This window comes from Amphichorda felina (genome assembly GCF_050947745.1).
Source record: "Amphichorda felina strain 45539 chromosome Unknown scaffold_5, whole genome shotgun sequence".
NCBI classification, from domain to species: domain Eukaryota; kingdom Fungi; phylum Ascomycota; class Sordariomycetes; order Hypocreales; family Bionectriaceae; genus Amphichorda; species Amphichorda felina.
The window spans coordinates 859,435-876,713 of record NW_028145045.1 but is presented as its reverse complement, the minus strand read 5'-3'; the positions used below and the strand labels follow the sequence as shown (position 1 = coordinate 876,713).

The window sequence follows — 17,279 nt, the reverse complement described above, 5'->3', positions numbered from 1 at the left end:
TGTGTACTCTCTTATTGATGTCTCTTATAGATGTCTCTTATAGAGGATTCTACGTGATCAGCGTCCGTCTCAGTTCGTCACCAGCCGTATAGAAGCGATGGCTATCATCCACGAATAAGCCCCTCCTGGTACAAAGGCTAGCTCGCTGAGTGAACGTGTATTTTACGAATTGCATAGGACAACTACCATCTGACCTCCCCCGCGTGCCGAGAATCCGGTCAGCCCTTCACGAACGCCGCTATCGTCTTACCAATCCTCTTTGGATCTTTACCAAGCATTGGTAATCACGGCCCGATGTGGTGTCGTTCTACTTAGTGCACATGGAAAGCCTCGTTGTAAACGATCGTTGACTATGTAAGTGCCGTATGATTTTATACGTACACACACGGGGTGTGGTCGATCTCCATCTGCACGGGTAGCTCCGCAGGCCGGACCCCACCGCACCAAATAAAAAGGGGTGCGGCGTGCACTTCGAATGCAGTGATTACCCGGCGGAACTGAGAACCCTTGCTCGAATCGGCGTATTGTCTCTGCAGGGGGGCCCGGCGGCTTTAGCGGCTCGGTCCCGTATCCGTCAGTCCCGTCGTATCAAGATGCCGATACAAAGTGCCGTTCTGAGTGTATTGTGGCGTCTGCGCTACAACATCCTCTTCCTCCTCCTCCCCTCTACCACCTGCCTATAATGTTCCAATCTATGAAGGTCACATTCATAGTATGACATAAGTGAGAGAGAGAGAGAGAGAGAGAGAGAGGCCTTGGCCGCATCAATAGTGAGTCCGTGGAATCCCTGCAGGTGCAGGTGTGTGGGGGCGCGCGCGCGCGTGAGGAGAGGTGAGATGGTATTTCTTCTCTCTACGAGTACGAGCTTCTCATCTTCTTCCCAGCCCAATCGCAAACTACTCTCTTGTACCTCTGCCGTACAGCCAATTCCCCCTCCCCCCTTTTTCTGCAGTCAACAATGGATCAACTCCCTGCCCGACTCAGAGAGTCTTTGGAGAGCACAAAGGCTGAGTACCGCCAGCTTGGCAAGTGTGGCTTGCGTGTCTCCGTTCCCATCTTTGGATGCATGAGCTTTGGTGACAAGAAGAGTCTGCCATGGGTAGTTGAAGAAGAAGAGGCTCTGGCCCTGATCAAGGCTGCCTACGACCGCGGCCTCAACACCTGGGATACTGCCAATGTCTACTCTAACGGCGCTTCCGAGGAGATTATCGGCAAGGCTATCAAGAAGTACAATATTCCTCGTGAAAAGGTCGTCATCCTCACAAAATGCTACTTTGCTGTGGGCGAACAGCCAGGTAGGCTCTCCCCACGCTACCATCCACTGCAAGAGTCTGGCTGACAGGCGTGATGCTTCCCCAGAGGAGCTATATATGATGCAGAGGGCTGCTTTCGAAGGATCCAAGGACTATCAAAACGCATTTAGCCTGTCGCGCGCCGCCATCTTCAACCAAGTCGAGGCCTCTCTTCGTCGCCTCGATACTCCCTACATCGACCTGCTGATGATCCACCGCTTCGATGGCCGTGTTCCCATAGAGGAGACAATGAAGGCCCTCCACGATCTCGTGCAGTCCGGCAAGGTGCGGTACATCGGCGCCAGCAGTATGTGGGCTACCGAGTTCGCCCGCATGCAGTTCGTGGCCGAGAAGAATAACTGGACGCAATTTGTCTGCATGCAAAACCAGTATAATCTTCTCTACCGCGAGGAGGAGCGCGAGATGAACCGCTTCTGCAACGCCACTGGCGTTGGCCTCATCCCCTGGGCACCTCTGTGCAGGGGTCACCTGGCGCGCCGACCTGAACAGTTTAGGTCCACGGACCGCAGCTCGGCCGAGGAAAGAGGCAAACACGGCCAGTCGGACCTGGACCGCAAGATCATAGATCGTGTGGTGGAGCTGGCTGACAAGTTGGAGTGGGAGATTGCTCACGTCTCGCTCGCCTGGATCAACAAGCGTGTTACCAGCCCCATCATTGGCTTCAGCAGCGTGGAGAGGATGGATCAAGCACTCGGTGCGAGGGGAAAGGTACTGAGTGAAGAGCAGGAGAAGTATCTCGAAGAGCTGTATGAGGCTCGACCTATCGATCCAACAGAGAGATGGGAAACTGCCGTCGCCCCTTTTTGGAAAGCTCAGGGCCAGTGAAGAGCCATAGGCAAGGTTGGAACATGAACTCGAATAGCCTTGACTCATGTTTAGGGTCTAGGTGCTCCGGTAGACGGGTTCTGACTTAGATTTGAGAATACCACAAAGGCTTCTTTCTGTCTGCTACTCCTAATGCCTCCCACTGATGGAGATGAAAGATGAAAAAAAGATGAACGACGACGTCCACATTGCTAATGTGAACGGGTTTCATCGGCCCACGCTTTTGAGCGACCGTCGGAGGTACCGATGACCCAGGGTCTTTTTCAATTCCTCTCCGAGCCATAAGCATCATCTAGTCGAGCAACCACATGACCAAGCAAGGGAGAGCAATCATCTTCATCGCTAAAAGCCGTTCTATCCAGGCTCTCTCGGAACACGTAGACATCCATCCCCCTTAGAAACTCTGGGTCTGTCAGGCTTTCAGACATTCCATCGGCCGGGACCCGTGTCTTTCCCAAGTCTCTGTGACGGAGCTGGACGTATGGACAGCCTCGGACGGCCCAAAAATGTCGGTTTTGAGAAGGAGCCTGCGACTGATGCCCTTGCGCGGCTGGAGTCGAGTATCCACGACGAAGAAATTGGCTAATTCCATCATGTTGAATTCATCAAGCTGCCTGAACAACCCACCCACGACCGATTGTTGATCATATAGACCAACCCAGTTGCACGAGTAAGTGGCGTTCTCGAATCTATTATGCAGTTTTACTCACCGAGGAGCTTATCAACTCGTCTTTTCCAAAGCAGCGAATGATTTGCAACGCCTTGTCGAACCAGAAACCTACCTTATAACTCAGCGATTTCTCGACACTATTGGATTCAGGCAGCTGTCTCCTCTTGACCTCTTGGGCATTTCTACATACAGTTTGGAAGCGGAGACTGGCCAATCCTAATGAGCTATCTGAAGCTGCCCATATACTGCTAGTGTTTCCTGATGCACCGCGACTATTGTTACTGCTTTTCTAATCAGAGCAAATTAGCTAGACTAAATGAATTTCTAAAGACCACCTGCATTTACCACAATTTTTCTGCCTCCATTCCTTTGCAGAGGTTTCTGTTCTTCCGGGAGTCACATTTAGGAGCGACATACGAGTAGTTAAGTATCGGGCGATCATCGCTCGCTTTCAGTGTGCGAGAAATTACGTATCTAAGCGCTCCGACATACTCCTTTGTCACCGAGTAGTTCTGAAATGCACACTGAGAATTGCACGGATTGTTCAAAGAGCCTTGTTTTCTACAAAAGAGATTGAATCGTATGCGTGAAGCACGGGTGGTCTCGGTACTGTGACAAAGGCCTGATTATGACCTTTCTGCCATGGATTTGCGAAACTTACCTTCAACCGAGACGTAAGCGCTCGAAGAAGAAGACGGTCAACCAGTACTGGCGGGATTTCAAAATGCTCTATCGACGAACTGACGACGGGGGAATCGTTAAGGCCAACGATTGCGAAGAGATACGCAAGTTATATATCCGTCCCTTCAAGCTTCATTAATCATAGTGAAGCCAAGACACTAATCATGCGCAGTACATTGGCGAGACTCTGCGGTGGGAGTTCGACCTCGATGTTCAGGCAAAAACCAAGCTTGTGATGGGGGTCGATGACCCGCTGTTAGGGCTTGTTCATCATTGGGCGCGGGATACAAGTATCTTCCCCACGGAGGACGACCGTCTCGACCTCCCCACGATAATGCTGTTCCAAGCTTACACTGCGTGCCGACCGGCGGAGCTTGTCGATGTCACAAGCGATACATGTTACATCGTTGATAGCAGCGAGGACATTGACACGACCTCGAGCAAGCTCGATATAAACACTTCCAACACATTTATAGATATAGGAGAGAGCCAAAAGCACAAAGCCCTGTGCTACGAGGATATTCTCCTATGGATAGTAAAAAGTCCTACTGCAGGGGAAAGGGACGTCCTAGCCATAGAAGTCTGCTTTCACCACCATAAAGGCGAAGACAGAAAGCCAAAGCTATACGTTGCAACACCTATCCATTCCATTCTTTGACTCACTTTGCGGATTATCTCACCTACCGATGCCACAGTACCATCTTTCTCTTCCGCGAAAACCCGCTACCCATCCTATATCCTATCAGCCATATCCTGGCTCGAGCCATACGCGACGATGCCGTTTAAGTAGATCACCTAAATCACGCAAGGCCCTTTTTCTCCTCTATTATCAGTATAAAAGCAACCAGGATCTACCAGAAGCCCCTAATATTGAAGACGCTGGTTTTCAGAAGATCTATAAGAACCGCCGCTGGGTAGATTAAGTCTCCTACGGAGCCAATGAAATATTCTATATACGTATTCTACCTAGACCGGATCGGCTTAGATTTGGGATCTAAGGATAGGTAGGCGTCTTATTATCTATGTCGAGTAAATTGCAACGCTAGCTTAGGGCTGGCCCCGGATAGTATTACAAACCAAGTCATGCGGCACGACCTAATGACTAGTTGTATCTAGAACTCCTACTTAGACCGTCGTACGTTCCTCAAGAGGGATCCTTTAGCTGATGGTCTGATAAAGGCGTTCACGGATATAAGTATTCGGTGCGATCCAGAAGTCCCAAAGGATATTGTAATAGCCGAATTAGAAGACTTACCCCCGATCCGAAGATTATATCACTTAGATAGCGTATTACGCAGATGTTAGCACATATCAAGTCCGAGCATAGATTCATCAGATAAGAGCCCGTAGACTTCCTAAGGCGTTATAGCAAGCTTTAAATAGATCTCAAGAAGGCCTAAGAAGCGGTTAAAGATGATATAACGAAGGTATTCCGGGAGGCTTACCGACGACGCCTCTATAACGAAGAGCTAGAGCGATAAATCCAAGGTATACCAAGTGAAGATAAAAGTCAGCCCGAGGTTCAACATCTTTTAAGAGAACGTAACCTATTATCTACGATGATTTTTGATTTCAGAGACAATCTCAGCCCGTAAGATATAGTAGATCGGAAGGTATACGTTATTGATTTATTAATGCGTCTCGCTTCTTAGCGCAAAATCCGCAGACCTCGGCCACAACCTTACCAGACTAGACCTTGAGAGGTGCCTCCGGATACAAAATAGTCAGACTCCAAAGCTAAAGAGATACCTATTATTCTAGGCAAGACCTAATGCGTCTACTACGTTAGAAATGAATAGCTCCCCTACGAGTACCGGATGCGCGCCTTTAAACGAGTTTCGCATATAATAGACCACGTCGAGAATGTTTATCCAAAGCGCAAGCCCGCCGCATCTAGCTTCGCTTACCCCCATCCACGATATAAACATCGCGGACGCTTCCTGATCAGTCTAGATCATTTGAAGACCCATGTTTAACTCGTGCACGGCCCCAAGCTGAGAGAACGCTGATATGTTTCACGTGACCAGTCATTCAATATTGAATGAAATATGTACCTTACTGAAGTTTGGAGTTAGTTTCCTTTAGGCGGCTGGCAGATGTGCTTGTTTACCCGCCAACAGAGGAAACGTATTGAGAATGAGGAAGACAATCGTCGATAAGTAATGCTACTCTACATTCAATCCCGTCTGTATGTACAAGGCATTCTTGCTTCCTTGAATCTACAAAAGTGGAGTGATTATAGACATCACCCGAAATATTATTGTAGTAGCCCGTCGGCTCCCAAGAATGATTACATTGACTGATGAGTTGTGAATACTACTCGTAATTTCCTCGGCCGATTTTAAGCTCGGACAGAGTCTAACCGTGTTAGCCGATGGGACCGCGGACAACCCTACATATTGCTCTCTCAGCTCTTTTAGAAGATCGGAGAATCTCTCCATTCTAATAATTACTCTTATCGTGAGGAGTTTATATAGAAAGGAAGGTAGTCGCTATTCTAAGTGCGGGGAAGTAATTTCAATTCCTTAATACTAGGGTTATAGTAAATATTATATCTAACTACCGCCGATCTTAAGTCTAGGTAGGGTAAATTTTCAAAGGCGGTATACGAAATTTATATATACCGTGTATATATATCTAATAGCCTAGTAAGAATATAGTGTATCGATCGTGCAGAAGATCGTATCAGTAAGGTTCGAAGGCGTTATGTTGCCGGTTGATAGCGTGCGAACGTTGCTCGGTTGCGAGGACGGAGGTATGCGTGTAGCCTCCGCGTAGGATGACGGTGGGGTCGTGGTAGCTTATATCGCGATAGCTTCAAGCTATTCGTGGACGTATCTGACTTCCGCTTTGGTACCTCCTGTTTCAATTCTCAAATCAAGGATTGCTACTCGCTGATGGTTTCATTCTATATAGCGATTGCGTCTTTCAACTCTGCCATCTCTCTGTTCGATTTGTCCAGCGGTTCCAGGACGCGCAGAAAGATTGATTTCACATCGCTACTGCTGCGGCACTTCCTTGCGCCTCCCGCCTGGGTTCTTCTTCAATCGATGCCGCTTATGTTACATATCTGGTGCTTTTCGTATCTTGAGCGGTATTATCGAGTTGCCGCGCCGTATGTCAGACCTTGGTGCTGGGCTTCACCACCCTCCCCGATCACCTCGTCGGCGTCGAAAAAGAGGCGTCATGCCCTACGACGATCTCGTAATCCTCTCCTTACGGACACAGTCCTTCCGTAAGTATAATATACCAGCGTTAAATAGTATACTAACGTTAAATAATATACCCCCTTATATATAAAATACTACCGTATTAATCATTTAGCGCCCTAGTATTTACTATAGTAACTAGAAAAGTAATTAGTATAGCGGAGTATTATTTAACTATATCATATCATTTAATATTAATATATTATAGTTATAGAAGGATTATATCCCTTAGGAGAGGATTACGAGATCATAGTAGGGTATAATACCCCTAGGTTAAGTATAGCTATACTAATAATTATAGATTAGTATTAGCTATCTATATACTATCAGTTATCCGCCGGGAGAGTTATAGGAAAGGATAATATTAGAGCTTCTATCCGTGACCGCCTTTATATAATATTTTTTTATACTTAATTAAGGTTAGATCTAAATAGATAGGCCTTATATAATATTTCCTTAGTTACTAAATATAATTACTTTTTCTTATAAAAGCTAGAAATATATCTAGAAAGCTATAACTAATAATTTTATTAAGGCCTTTATTATTATAGTAAGAAGTAAATACTTTTTAATAATTACTTATAATAATTCTATAGCCTAAATACCTAAGAGTATTTACTAATTAGATATTTAATAGGGTTTTAATATATTTTAATAATTAATTATCTTTTACCTATAATATTAGGATTCTTATTATAAGGTAAAAAGAAGGGTTTATATCGTTTTATATTCGATAAAGGAAGATAAGGTATCTTTTAAATATTAGGGTTATTATCTAAGCTTTAATAATAGGGTTATATTAAGGAGAATTAGTATAATAATAGATAGAGGTTATATAATAAAGCTATAATAGATACTACTAAATAATATTAATAGCTAAAAAGTAGGAGATATATATCTAATATAAGGGAAATTAGGGGGTTTTATATAATAATAATTATTTATTTATTAATTTATTTATAAGTCGCTTATTTCTAAGGTTAATCTTTGGATTACTTTTAGGTTATATTATTTTCCTTATTACTTTTATCTAAGATTATATATATTTCTTAATATTATATTCTTAGTTATTTTATATATATTATATATCTATAGGTTAAATATTAACTACGGTTTTTAGTTTATTAAGTTTATAATATAATATCTCTATTAAGGGTATAGAGATAAGGTAACGCCGAGATACCCTTAAGGCTCCGGGGGTTATATATAATAGGGCTAAGAAGAGTTATATAAAAATGACTTATAAGGAATAATTCCTTATATCGGGATTTAATATTCTTTAGAGATTAATATAATTACTTTATACCCTATAATTATAATATCGCTATAATATTATAGTTATTAAGTTAAGGATAGATTACGATATATAAGAATATAAATAAGAGACCTATAATAATAAATATATTATTAAGAAAGGGCCTTATAAGTAAGGCTTAAGGCGTTCTAAGATAAAAAGGGTAAAGGCTAAAGCTATTAATATTATAATAACTATAATAATAATATAAAGATTATAAGTTTTAGGCGGGGTTAATTAGATATACTATCGCTTATATAGATAATCGGTATATATAATAAGTTATTATAAGCTATAATTATAGCCTAAGGCTAGATTAATCCGAAGGTTATAGCTTATAGATTAATAAGGTTAATATATAAGATTAGGTAATAAATACTTTAATTAATAATAAAAAAAGAATAATATAATATTAATTATCTATATAATTAATATTAGTTTTATATATATAATAAAAATAATCTTAAGACCTTATAGGTTAATATTTTCTATTATAGCTCTTAGGTTATAGCCTTTTAACTTTATAAAAAGTAATAAAAAGAAGGTACCCTAATATATTAATAGCTATTATCTTTAGTTTATTTTAATATTTATTTTATAGCTTAAGGTATTTTTTAATTATAATTAATATATTTACTAAGTATATCTATTTATTTATTTATTAATTTCTTTTAGTAGATAATTTTAGAATTAAATTTTATTAATATTTTATATATATTAGCTATCGCTTATTAACTTATTATATTATAGTAAAATAAGTAATATTCTTATAATCTATATATATCTTAATCTTATATTTATCTCTTATTAAGTAATATTAGAATTCTTATAAAAAGTTTATAATAGTTATATATTCTTTATTTTAAATAAGATAATTTAATTTAGCTTTATATAATTTCTTAAAATAAAATATTATTAATCTAAGTTATCTTTTTTTATTATATTATAAGATTTATATTATTAGGGTAAAATCTAATATATCTATTTCTAATTTAATAGGTTATTTAAAGTTAAATATAATAAATATCTTTATTAATAAAATAGCTTACTTAAGGTTATTAAAAGCTTATTAGTATTTTTTTATTTATTAAATTATTTCTTTTTCTTATAATAGATAAACGCTACAAAGTATAGGATCTTAGCCTATAATACCCTAGACTTAATTACGTGCTTAGTATCTATACGCCTTATCTATAAGATAAGCGCGTTACGCTATATAGCTTACTTAATAAGCTTTAGTCTTATAATATAATAGACTTATTATTATTATCGTCTCGCTTAGCTACTTAACCTTATTCTATATTATTTATTATATTTTTAAAGATTCTTATTATTAATATTATAATTATTTAAAAGTTTTAATTAATTATCGATAATAAATAATAAAATTAAAAAGTATTATTATATATTTAAATAACTTAAATTTAATTTAAAAGTTAGTTTTTATTTATCTTTTAATTTAATATAAATAAGGTTATATATATTCTTTAGGTTAAAAGTAATATAATATCTTTTATTATAAAGGTAGTTTTATAGTTTTATAATAAATAATAATAATATTTTATCTTTAATTATAATAATACTTAATTAGCGATAATCTATAGTTAATTATAATTAAGTATTTCTTAGGTATAAATATAATAAAATATCTTATTTTTAACTTAAATAATTAATTATATCTTTTTATAATTTTATTATTAAGGTATTTATATAATATTTTAAATTCCTTCTTATTAAAATTAGATATCTTAAAAAATTATTATAAAGCTAATTACTAAGAATAAGCTTATTATTACGAACCTAGCTAAGGGTGCCGCCGTAACTAGGCAAACGCACGTAATAATAAGCAAGGATAACTAAGGATAGAGCGATCCGGAGCGGTCGCTACTAGGGGAGCTACGCGATCTAATGGCGATCCGGATCGCGTAGGGAGTAAGTCGATCTACGATAAATATAGGGAGGGGATCACTTAATAAAAGCATAGGTAAATATTTATTAGTATATAAGACTACTTAATTTCCCCTAGACTAGATAAACTTCTTCTACTCCTTAGCTATTAATAATATATAGCTACGCTAATTATTATACTAATTCCCTTTAATATAAGTATATCTTCTTATAGCTAGTAATATCCCCTTACTTAAATTATACCTTATTCCGCTTTATCGAATATAAAACGATATAAACCCTCTTAGCTACCCTATAGCCGAGACCGACTATTATACTTATAAGCTTATCTATAATTATAATTCTTTAATATACTAAATATCTAATTAAGGTAAAAATAAATTAATAATATATCTATAATCGATTATAGATTTATTACTTATATAAAAGCTTTATATATTTTTTATTTAGCTTAAATAATTATACCTAAAGTATTTATTATTTTACCTAATAATCCTAGTTTACCTCCTTATATTTATAAGAAGATAAATTAAGATCTAAATATTAATAAGCTTTAATATTTATATATTAAAATATAACGGGTAGGCGCTAGGAGGCGTAGGATCCCGGCCCATAATACCCTAGACCTAGTCACGTGCCTAGCACCCGCATGCTTCATCCACGAGGCGAGCGCGTCACGCTACATAGCTTACTCGGTAAGCTTCGGTCTTATAATATAACGGACCTATTACTACTATCGTCTCGCCTAGCTACCTAATATTATTCTACGTTATTCGTTATATAATACGTATATATAATAATAGGTATTAAATCTAAGAAAATAAAACTAAAAGAAAAATAGGGTAAATTTATTAAAGATAATACTAAATCTATAATAAATAAAAAATATATAAATAAGGTATTATTAATATATATTAAATTCTATAATCTTTTTTCTACCTTTATAATTAAAGCTTCTATAGATACTAAATATATTATACCTTCTTAGAAACTTTAAAGATATTCTAATATAATAAAGATATAAATAATCTTAGAAATATATACTATTAAGGTATATATAATAAAGTAACCTAAAACTTAATTTATAGTATATAATAATATAAAGCCTAGTTCTTTTATAGCTAAGGTATTATTCTAATAAAAGATTAATAATAAAATAATAATAAATAATTAATTAATTAAGGTTTTATATAATTTTCTTAGTTTAGTTATAATAAATAATCTTAATTTTCTTAATATTTAAAGATATCTTCCTTAAAATTAAGGTCTTATTATATATTATCCTACGAAGTATATTACTTTATAGTAGTATTACTATAAATAATAAGGTTATTTAATATATTAGATTAATAGGTAAATATAATAATAATAAAATATTAATATATTAGAAATATATAATTAATTAATTAAATCTAACTTTATTATCGGTATATATTAATATAAAGATATAAGTTTTTATATACCCGGCGGTTATAAGAAGTTAACCTAATAGGTACTCTAATCAGGTAAACTCTACGGGTAACTCTAAGCTAATTAACTAGCCTTATACCACCTATTGGTTAAACCACCTATTGGTTAATATATCAGTATCCCTATAAAAGTAGAGAAAAAGTAGAGCATATATCAGGTACGAGTGGGGGCCACCTGTCAGGATACCCTCGTTACCTCGCCATGGATAGCTCTCCATCCATCAATCATCACTCTTGATCTTTTCATCCCTCCTGAAAGACTGAAGACGAAGGTCAAGCCACTGCATCTGGAAAGTTGCACAGCGGGCCGACATGCGGCCAACCACTTCGTCAGCCTCACATTCAGGCTCCACGACTACGAGTACTCGTACACGATGAGCTCAGAAGTTAATCGCACAACTCGCGTGGCCCGCGCATGTGTGGGGTGCGCTACTCGCAAGGTCCGCTGTGAGTCCAAAGTTCTACTACCCGTAAAGTCATCGACAGTGTCTCGTCGCTGTCTTGGAACTGACCAGACTAGGCAATGGCAAGCAACCGTGCCAGGCCTGCAGCCATCTTGGAATCCCCTGCTCGTTCCGTCCCCGCGGTTCCTCGGCCGCGTCGCGCTCCAAGTGCAAGCGAGGCGGAGTCATTTCCTCTCTTAAGCCTCCCAAGGAGAACGGCGCATCCGCCACTCCACCGCCGTTGGCCATCTGTCCGCAAGGATCGCGTTCCCGGGGCCGCCTGGGATTTACTGTCGATGCTGATTTCCTGCTGGAACTGCTGCCCAATTACCGCCAGTTTGTCTACTCGATATGTCCCGTCATCCGCCAGGAGGACATTAGAGACTCGATAAACCGCTTCAGCGACGAGGCTGACCACGGGGCCTTCTGCTATGCTTACGCCGCCGTTACTGTGGCTCTGGCCGCGGCGACTGACCCTCGCAAAACCCCCGAGTTTATCGGCGAGCTGATATCCCGCGCCCTCCGCTTGCGCCCAGTCATTAACCACCGCTCACAAATCACCCTCAAGAGAGTCGTCTTTGCCGTCTTCCTCCGCGTCGCCTTTGGCGTCCTCCAGGACCGTGACATGGACTTCTTCTACCTCCGCGAGGCCATCACCATGCTGCAGATGCTGCAACTCGATAGACCCCACGCTAGTGTCACCACCGATAGCACCCGCCCAGCCTGGCAGCGCCTTCACTGGATCGTCTTCATCCAGGAAAGAGTCTCGGCCGTCTGCAATGAGCGGGCAGCCGCTCTGGTGGCCCCAGACGACTCACCCTTCTCCGACGACGAGCTCGCTCCTCACCTCCAGAGGGGCTTTATCCGTATATCAGAGCTGTACAGGCTTGTTGACGAGGAATTCCTCCGAATCTGGCGCGACAAGCAGCACAGCTCGGCCTTGACCCTGGAGTGGATCACCGAGAAACAGAGGGCCCTCGAGGAGCAGCATGTCCTCGTAGAGGAAGCATGTCCCCATCTGACCGAGCTTCAACAGTCCGATCTCTTACTGACCAGCCAGTGGCTGCGGACCCTCGTGTGGCAGATGGCCGGCTACAAGTACATGCTGCACTCTGACGCAGTTCAGGACCACCTGCTCCTCCTCTTTCCCATACAAGGATCGCTTTACGTAGGAAATATCCTGCGCAAGATTGGCCGCGAGTCCCTGGATCAGCAAGGCGCTGGTAATCTCCAGAAGCTATTTGACATCACCACATGCGCGGCCGACGTCGTGAGCCTGTCGGCCAAGCACCAGGACAGGCGTGACGTGCTTCACTGGGTGGAGAACTGCCGGTACCTGATCCGGTACCTGCAGGAGTTCAGGAACCTGAGTAGCGGCCAGAGGTACATCTTGCTCCAGAAGCTTGAGACACTAGACAGTCTGCTCTTGCCAGAGGAGAGTGCACCTACTCGCGGGGATTAGCGAGCAATCCTAATCACCACGATTAATTACACGTAACTTTGAAGCATTTAATGCCGCACCACTGGACAACTTATATGCGATATTCAATGAAGGGTTGAAATCCTATATTTGCCAGCTTCTTTTGCCTGAAGTCCCCGCGAGAAGTTCGTCCTGGGATACTTCATCCTAGAATTACACCGAAGCTTGGCAGCCTTGCCCACTCAGTGGAAGAGATGAATCAGGGCCTCTTCGTCCACTTGCTAATACCGGCGCGTTTTCGGCATTCTAAAACTCTACCTCATTCAACATGTCTCCACGGATCATGATGTACAGTTGGGAGCAAGTCATGAGCCAGCTATGGTTGGCCCAATATCAGGCGAGGACACCCTTGCATCCCATGACGATAATGAGAGGGGAAACCGTTCCCCTCAATTGTCCCAGACTCGCTCGTGGCGCGAAGTGTGGCAGCCTTACATCCCGTGTCTGGGCGGAGTGTGCATGGTGCATGTGCCGGGCCTCCATGCAGAACCCACCTCAAACCCCTCACCACCAAGCCAGTATCAGGGTATAGCGAGCCAATATCAGGGTATAGCAAAAGCCATGCTACGAATAGTCATCTGGGTTAACGTATATAATAAGCCGTCGCAATCCCTTCTCCAGCCATGGATCACGGTAGTATTCTCACCGTAGCGTCGTCATCCGCCTCGATTACTTCTGTCATGGAAAGCACTGCCGACAGCGATCAAGCCCTCGTACCGCATCCAGAGGAGGGAAGTAAAATTGTTCGCCACATGGGTCAGGGCACCCTGAGCGAAGTCCAGGATGCCACCGACCATGAGCGCCAGATGAGCCTGTGGCAAGGCATCAAGCTCTACCCCAAGGCCGTCGGTTGGTCCGTCTTCCTCTCCACGGCCGTCATCATGGAAGGCTTCGACACGAGCCTCATGAACTCCTTCTACGCCCAGCCACAGTTCCAGAAGAGGTATGGCACCCCAGGCTCCGACGGCGAATACCATATCCCCGCCCCATGGCAGGCAGCCCTGTCTAATGCCGTCCGCATTGGAGAGATCTTCGGCCTCTGGGTCAACGGGTACTCGTCGGAGCTCTATGGCTACCGGTGGACTATGATTGTGTCCCTTCTCTCCCTCTCTGTCTTCATCTGTCTGCCCTTCTTCGCCCAGAATCTTGAGACGCTCCTCGCCGGCCAATTCCTCATGGGCGTCCCCTTTGGCGTCTTCCAGACCTGCACCACCACGTACGCGTCAGAGGTGTGTCCCGTCGCCCTACGGAGCTACCTCACCACCTACGTGAACCTGTGCTGGGTCATCGGGCAGCTCATCAGCATGGGTACCCTCCGCGGCCTACTGAACCGCCCCGGCGAGTGGGCCTTCCGGATTCCCTTTGGTCTACAGTGGATGTGGCCGCTACCCCTAATCATCGGCATCTTCTTCGCCCCAGAGTCGCCATGGCTCTTGGTGCGCAAGGACCGGCTCGACGAGGCAGAACGTGTGCTGAGGCGACTGACCACCAAGTCGGACGCCACATTCGACCCCAAAAAGACAATCTCCTTGATGCTTTTCACGACGGAGAACGAGAAGAAGACGATAGCCGGCGCCGGCTATGTCGACTGCTTCAGGGGCTCTAACCTCCGCCGCACCGAGGTCGTCACCCTCATCTGGGCCGCGCAGTCTCTCTGCGGCGCTGCGATAATGTCATGGTCCACCTACTTCTTCCTGCAGGCTGGCCTCCCAACCGAGCAGGCCTTCAACATGAGTCTGATCCAGAGCTGTGCCGGATTCATCGGGACTCTCATCTCGTGGGTCCTCATGCAGTTCTTGGGCCGGCGCACCCTCTTCGTGGGTGGGCTAGCCATCCTGGCCGTCTGCCAGCTTATCATCGGCTTCACAGGCATTGCGCCGCGGCACGAACCGACGTACTGGGCGACGGGGGCCATGCTCGTCGTCTTCACATTCTTCTATTGCTGCACCGTGGGGCCCGTGGTGTACTCCCTCGTCGCGGAGCTGTCGTCGGTGCGCCTGCGGGCTAAGACGGTGGTGTTGGCGCGGATCCTCTACAACGTCGGCGCCGTCATCAACTCGGTCATCACACCGTACATGCTCAACCCGGACGCCCTGAACTGGGGGGCCAAGACAGGCTTCTTCTGGGCGGGCATCTGCTCGCTGTTCCTGACGTGGTCCTTCTTCCGGGTCCCCGAGCCCAAGGGCCGCACGTATGGGGAGCTGGATATCCTGTTTGAGAAGAAGATTCCGGCGCGCAAATTCAAGGGGACTGAGGTTCTGACCACGGAGCAGACTGTCAAGCCTGACTAGTGCCATCCAGATGGGCGTTATGACGGGAGGAATAGCTATTGTTTTGTGTGAACGTCAACTTTCAAATGATACCACCGATCTTCACTCACCAGGCACTTCATTCGGTACATGTCTTTTGACAGAAGCGCTATGACATTTCATTAGGAAACTAGTCGGGCCCGACTCGGCTCAATAAGAAGAGCATTCGCATGAACCTACGAAAGTCGGTGTGAATACGGACAAGGTTGAAGTTCTCGCATCTACAGTGGTGGAGAGGATGACCGTGGCTCTATTACGGTCCTGTCCGAGAGTAACGAGACACAAATGGTAACATTGAAATGCAGTCACAAATCAACTACCGGATCCATGCATTTTATGGCCCATAAGCTGCATGGGCGATGCAGTGTAGCCGAGTGACACAAGCTACGTCCGGTCTCGCAAATATTGACTGAAGCCAACACCCTCGACAATTTTGCCTCCCGGAGATGATTTCAAGGAAACCTGGAGGCAAAAACAAAAACAGAGCATCCAAATGCATACGAAAAGCTCCGGCAGTGATACAAGCACAGAGTCCCAATGCTCATGCATGTCTGGTGTCAGGGCGCTCCAACGCGAGCCAGTCACATGCGCGCCAGCCTCCCAGCCAGACCCGATACGAACCCCGACAGCCCCAACCTGTGCGCGCCTGATGAGCGTGATCAGCATCACAAATACGAGAGCACCTTTTTTATTCTCTCACGGGACGCTGCGGACACTGTGGCAGCGAGATGTGTTTGTCTGTGCTTTGATGCTGTGCTCTGCCGAATACGAGCCACTGCCGCTCCATCCAGATGGGCTCAAGTGAGAATAGTGTCATCTTTTAGTAACTACGGATATACGAAATTAGTCGCTAGTCGGTCTTGATGATGGCCTCGATTCCCGGGTGGCGATGCCGTCCACAGGCGCTAACGGCATCACCGTTGTCAGATGACGTTGCCATTCGAGTCTGATATGTCGTTTAACGGGTTACCTCGAATGCGAGAAGGAGGAAACCACCAAGCTATCTCCTCTATGATGGTCTAGGACATATAAAGGAAGGCAACTCCCACCTCCACCACCATCCTGTCACCATCTCCTCTCACTCGGACAGGACTTGCCTTCTCCCCCAAGCATCTCTCATCCACGCACACCATCTCCACGCCAAATACCATCTCACAATCTATCAAGATGCAGCTCTCCAGCATTCTCAGCATCATCTCCTTCACCGCCGCTGCTTCTGCAGTGACAGGTACATTCTCCCGCCATTGAAACCGGGATATGCATCTGCCACTAACAAACACCCTTACAGTCTCCTACGACACCGGCTACGACCAGGCTGGACGCTCCCTCACCGAGGTGTCCTGCTCCGACGGGCCCAACGGCCTCATCACGCGCTACAAGTGGCATACGCAGGGCGAGATCCCCAAGTTCCCCAACATTGGCGGCGTCCAGGCCGTGGCCGGGTGGAACTCGCCCTCGTGCGGCACCTGCTGGCGCCTTGAGTATAAGGGCAACAAGGTCAACGTCCTCGCCGTCGATCACGCGGCCGCAGGGTACAACATTGGCCTCGCGGCCATGAATACTCTGACCAAAGGCCAGGCCGTGGCTCTGGGCCGGGTTGACGCGAAGGCTACGCAGGTTAACCCCAGTGAGTGCGGTATCAAAAAGTAAGGATTTGGGTAGATCCTAAGAGACGCGG

General features: G+C 43.8%; 4 protein-coding genes across 4 annotated transcripts; all 4 read left to right on the top strand.

The window, feature by feature from the left end:
• Positions 1-958: 958 nt before the first annotated feature.
• ACO1O0_005121 (aldo/keto reductase) lies at positions 959-2,138 on the top strand (the record flags this gene model as incomplete). Its single annotated transcript, XM_083194547.1, has 2 exons — positions 959-1,295; positions 1,360-2,138. The coding sequence occupies 2 exons, from the start codon at positions 959-961 to the stop codon at positions 2,136-2,138; spliced, it is 1,116 nt and encodes a 371-aa protein (XP_083049460.1).
• Positions 2,139-11,784: 9,646 nt separating this feature from the next.
• ACO1O0_005120 (fungal specific transcription factor domain-containing protein) lies at positions 11,785-13,274 on the top strand (the record flags this gene model as incomplete). The annotated part of the gene is made up of 2 exons (XM_083194546.1): positions 11,785-11,809; positions 11,890-13,274. 2 exons carry the CDS (start codon positions 11,785-11,787, stop codon positions 13,272-13,274), a joined length of 1,410 nt encoding a protein of 469 aa, XP_083049459.1.
• A 641-nt stretch (positions 13,275-13,915) lies between these two features.
• On the top strand, positions 13,916-15,583 carry ACO1O0_005119 (uncharacterized protein; the record flags this gene model as incomplete). The annotated part of the gene is made up of 1 exon (XM_083194545.1): positions 13,916-15,583. One exon carries the CDS (start codon positions 13,916-13,918, stop codon positions 15,581-15,583), a length of 1,668 nt encoding a protein of 555 aa, XP_083049458.1.
• A 1,185-nt stretch (positions 15,584-16,768) lies between these two features.
• Positions 16,769-17,251, top strand: ACO1O0_005118 (Cerato-platanin; the record flags this gene model as incomplete). Its single annotated transcript, XM_083194544.1, has 2 exons — positions 16,769-16,829; positions 16,890-17,251. 2 exons carry the CDS (start codon positions 16,769-16,771, stop codon positions 17,249-17,251), a joined length of 423 nt encoding a protein of 140 aa, XP_083049457.1.
• Between the last annotated feature and the right edge of the window lie 28 nt (positions 17,252-17,279).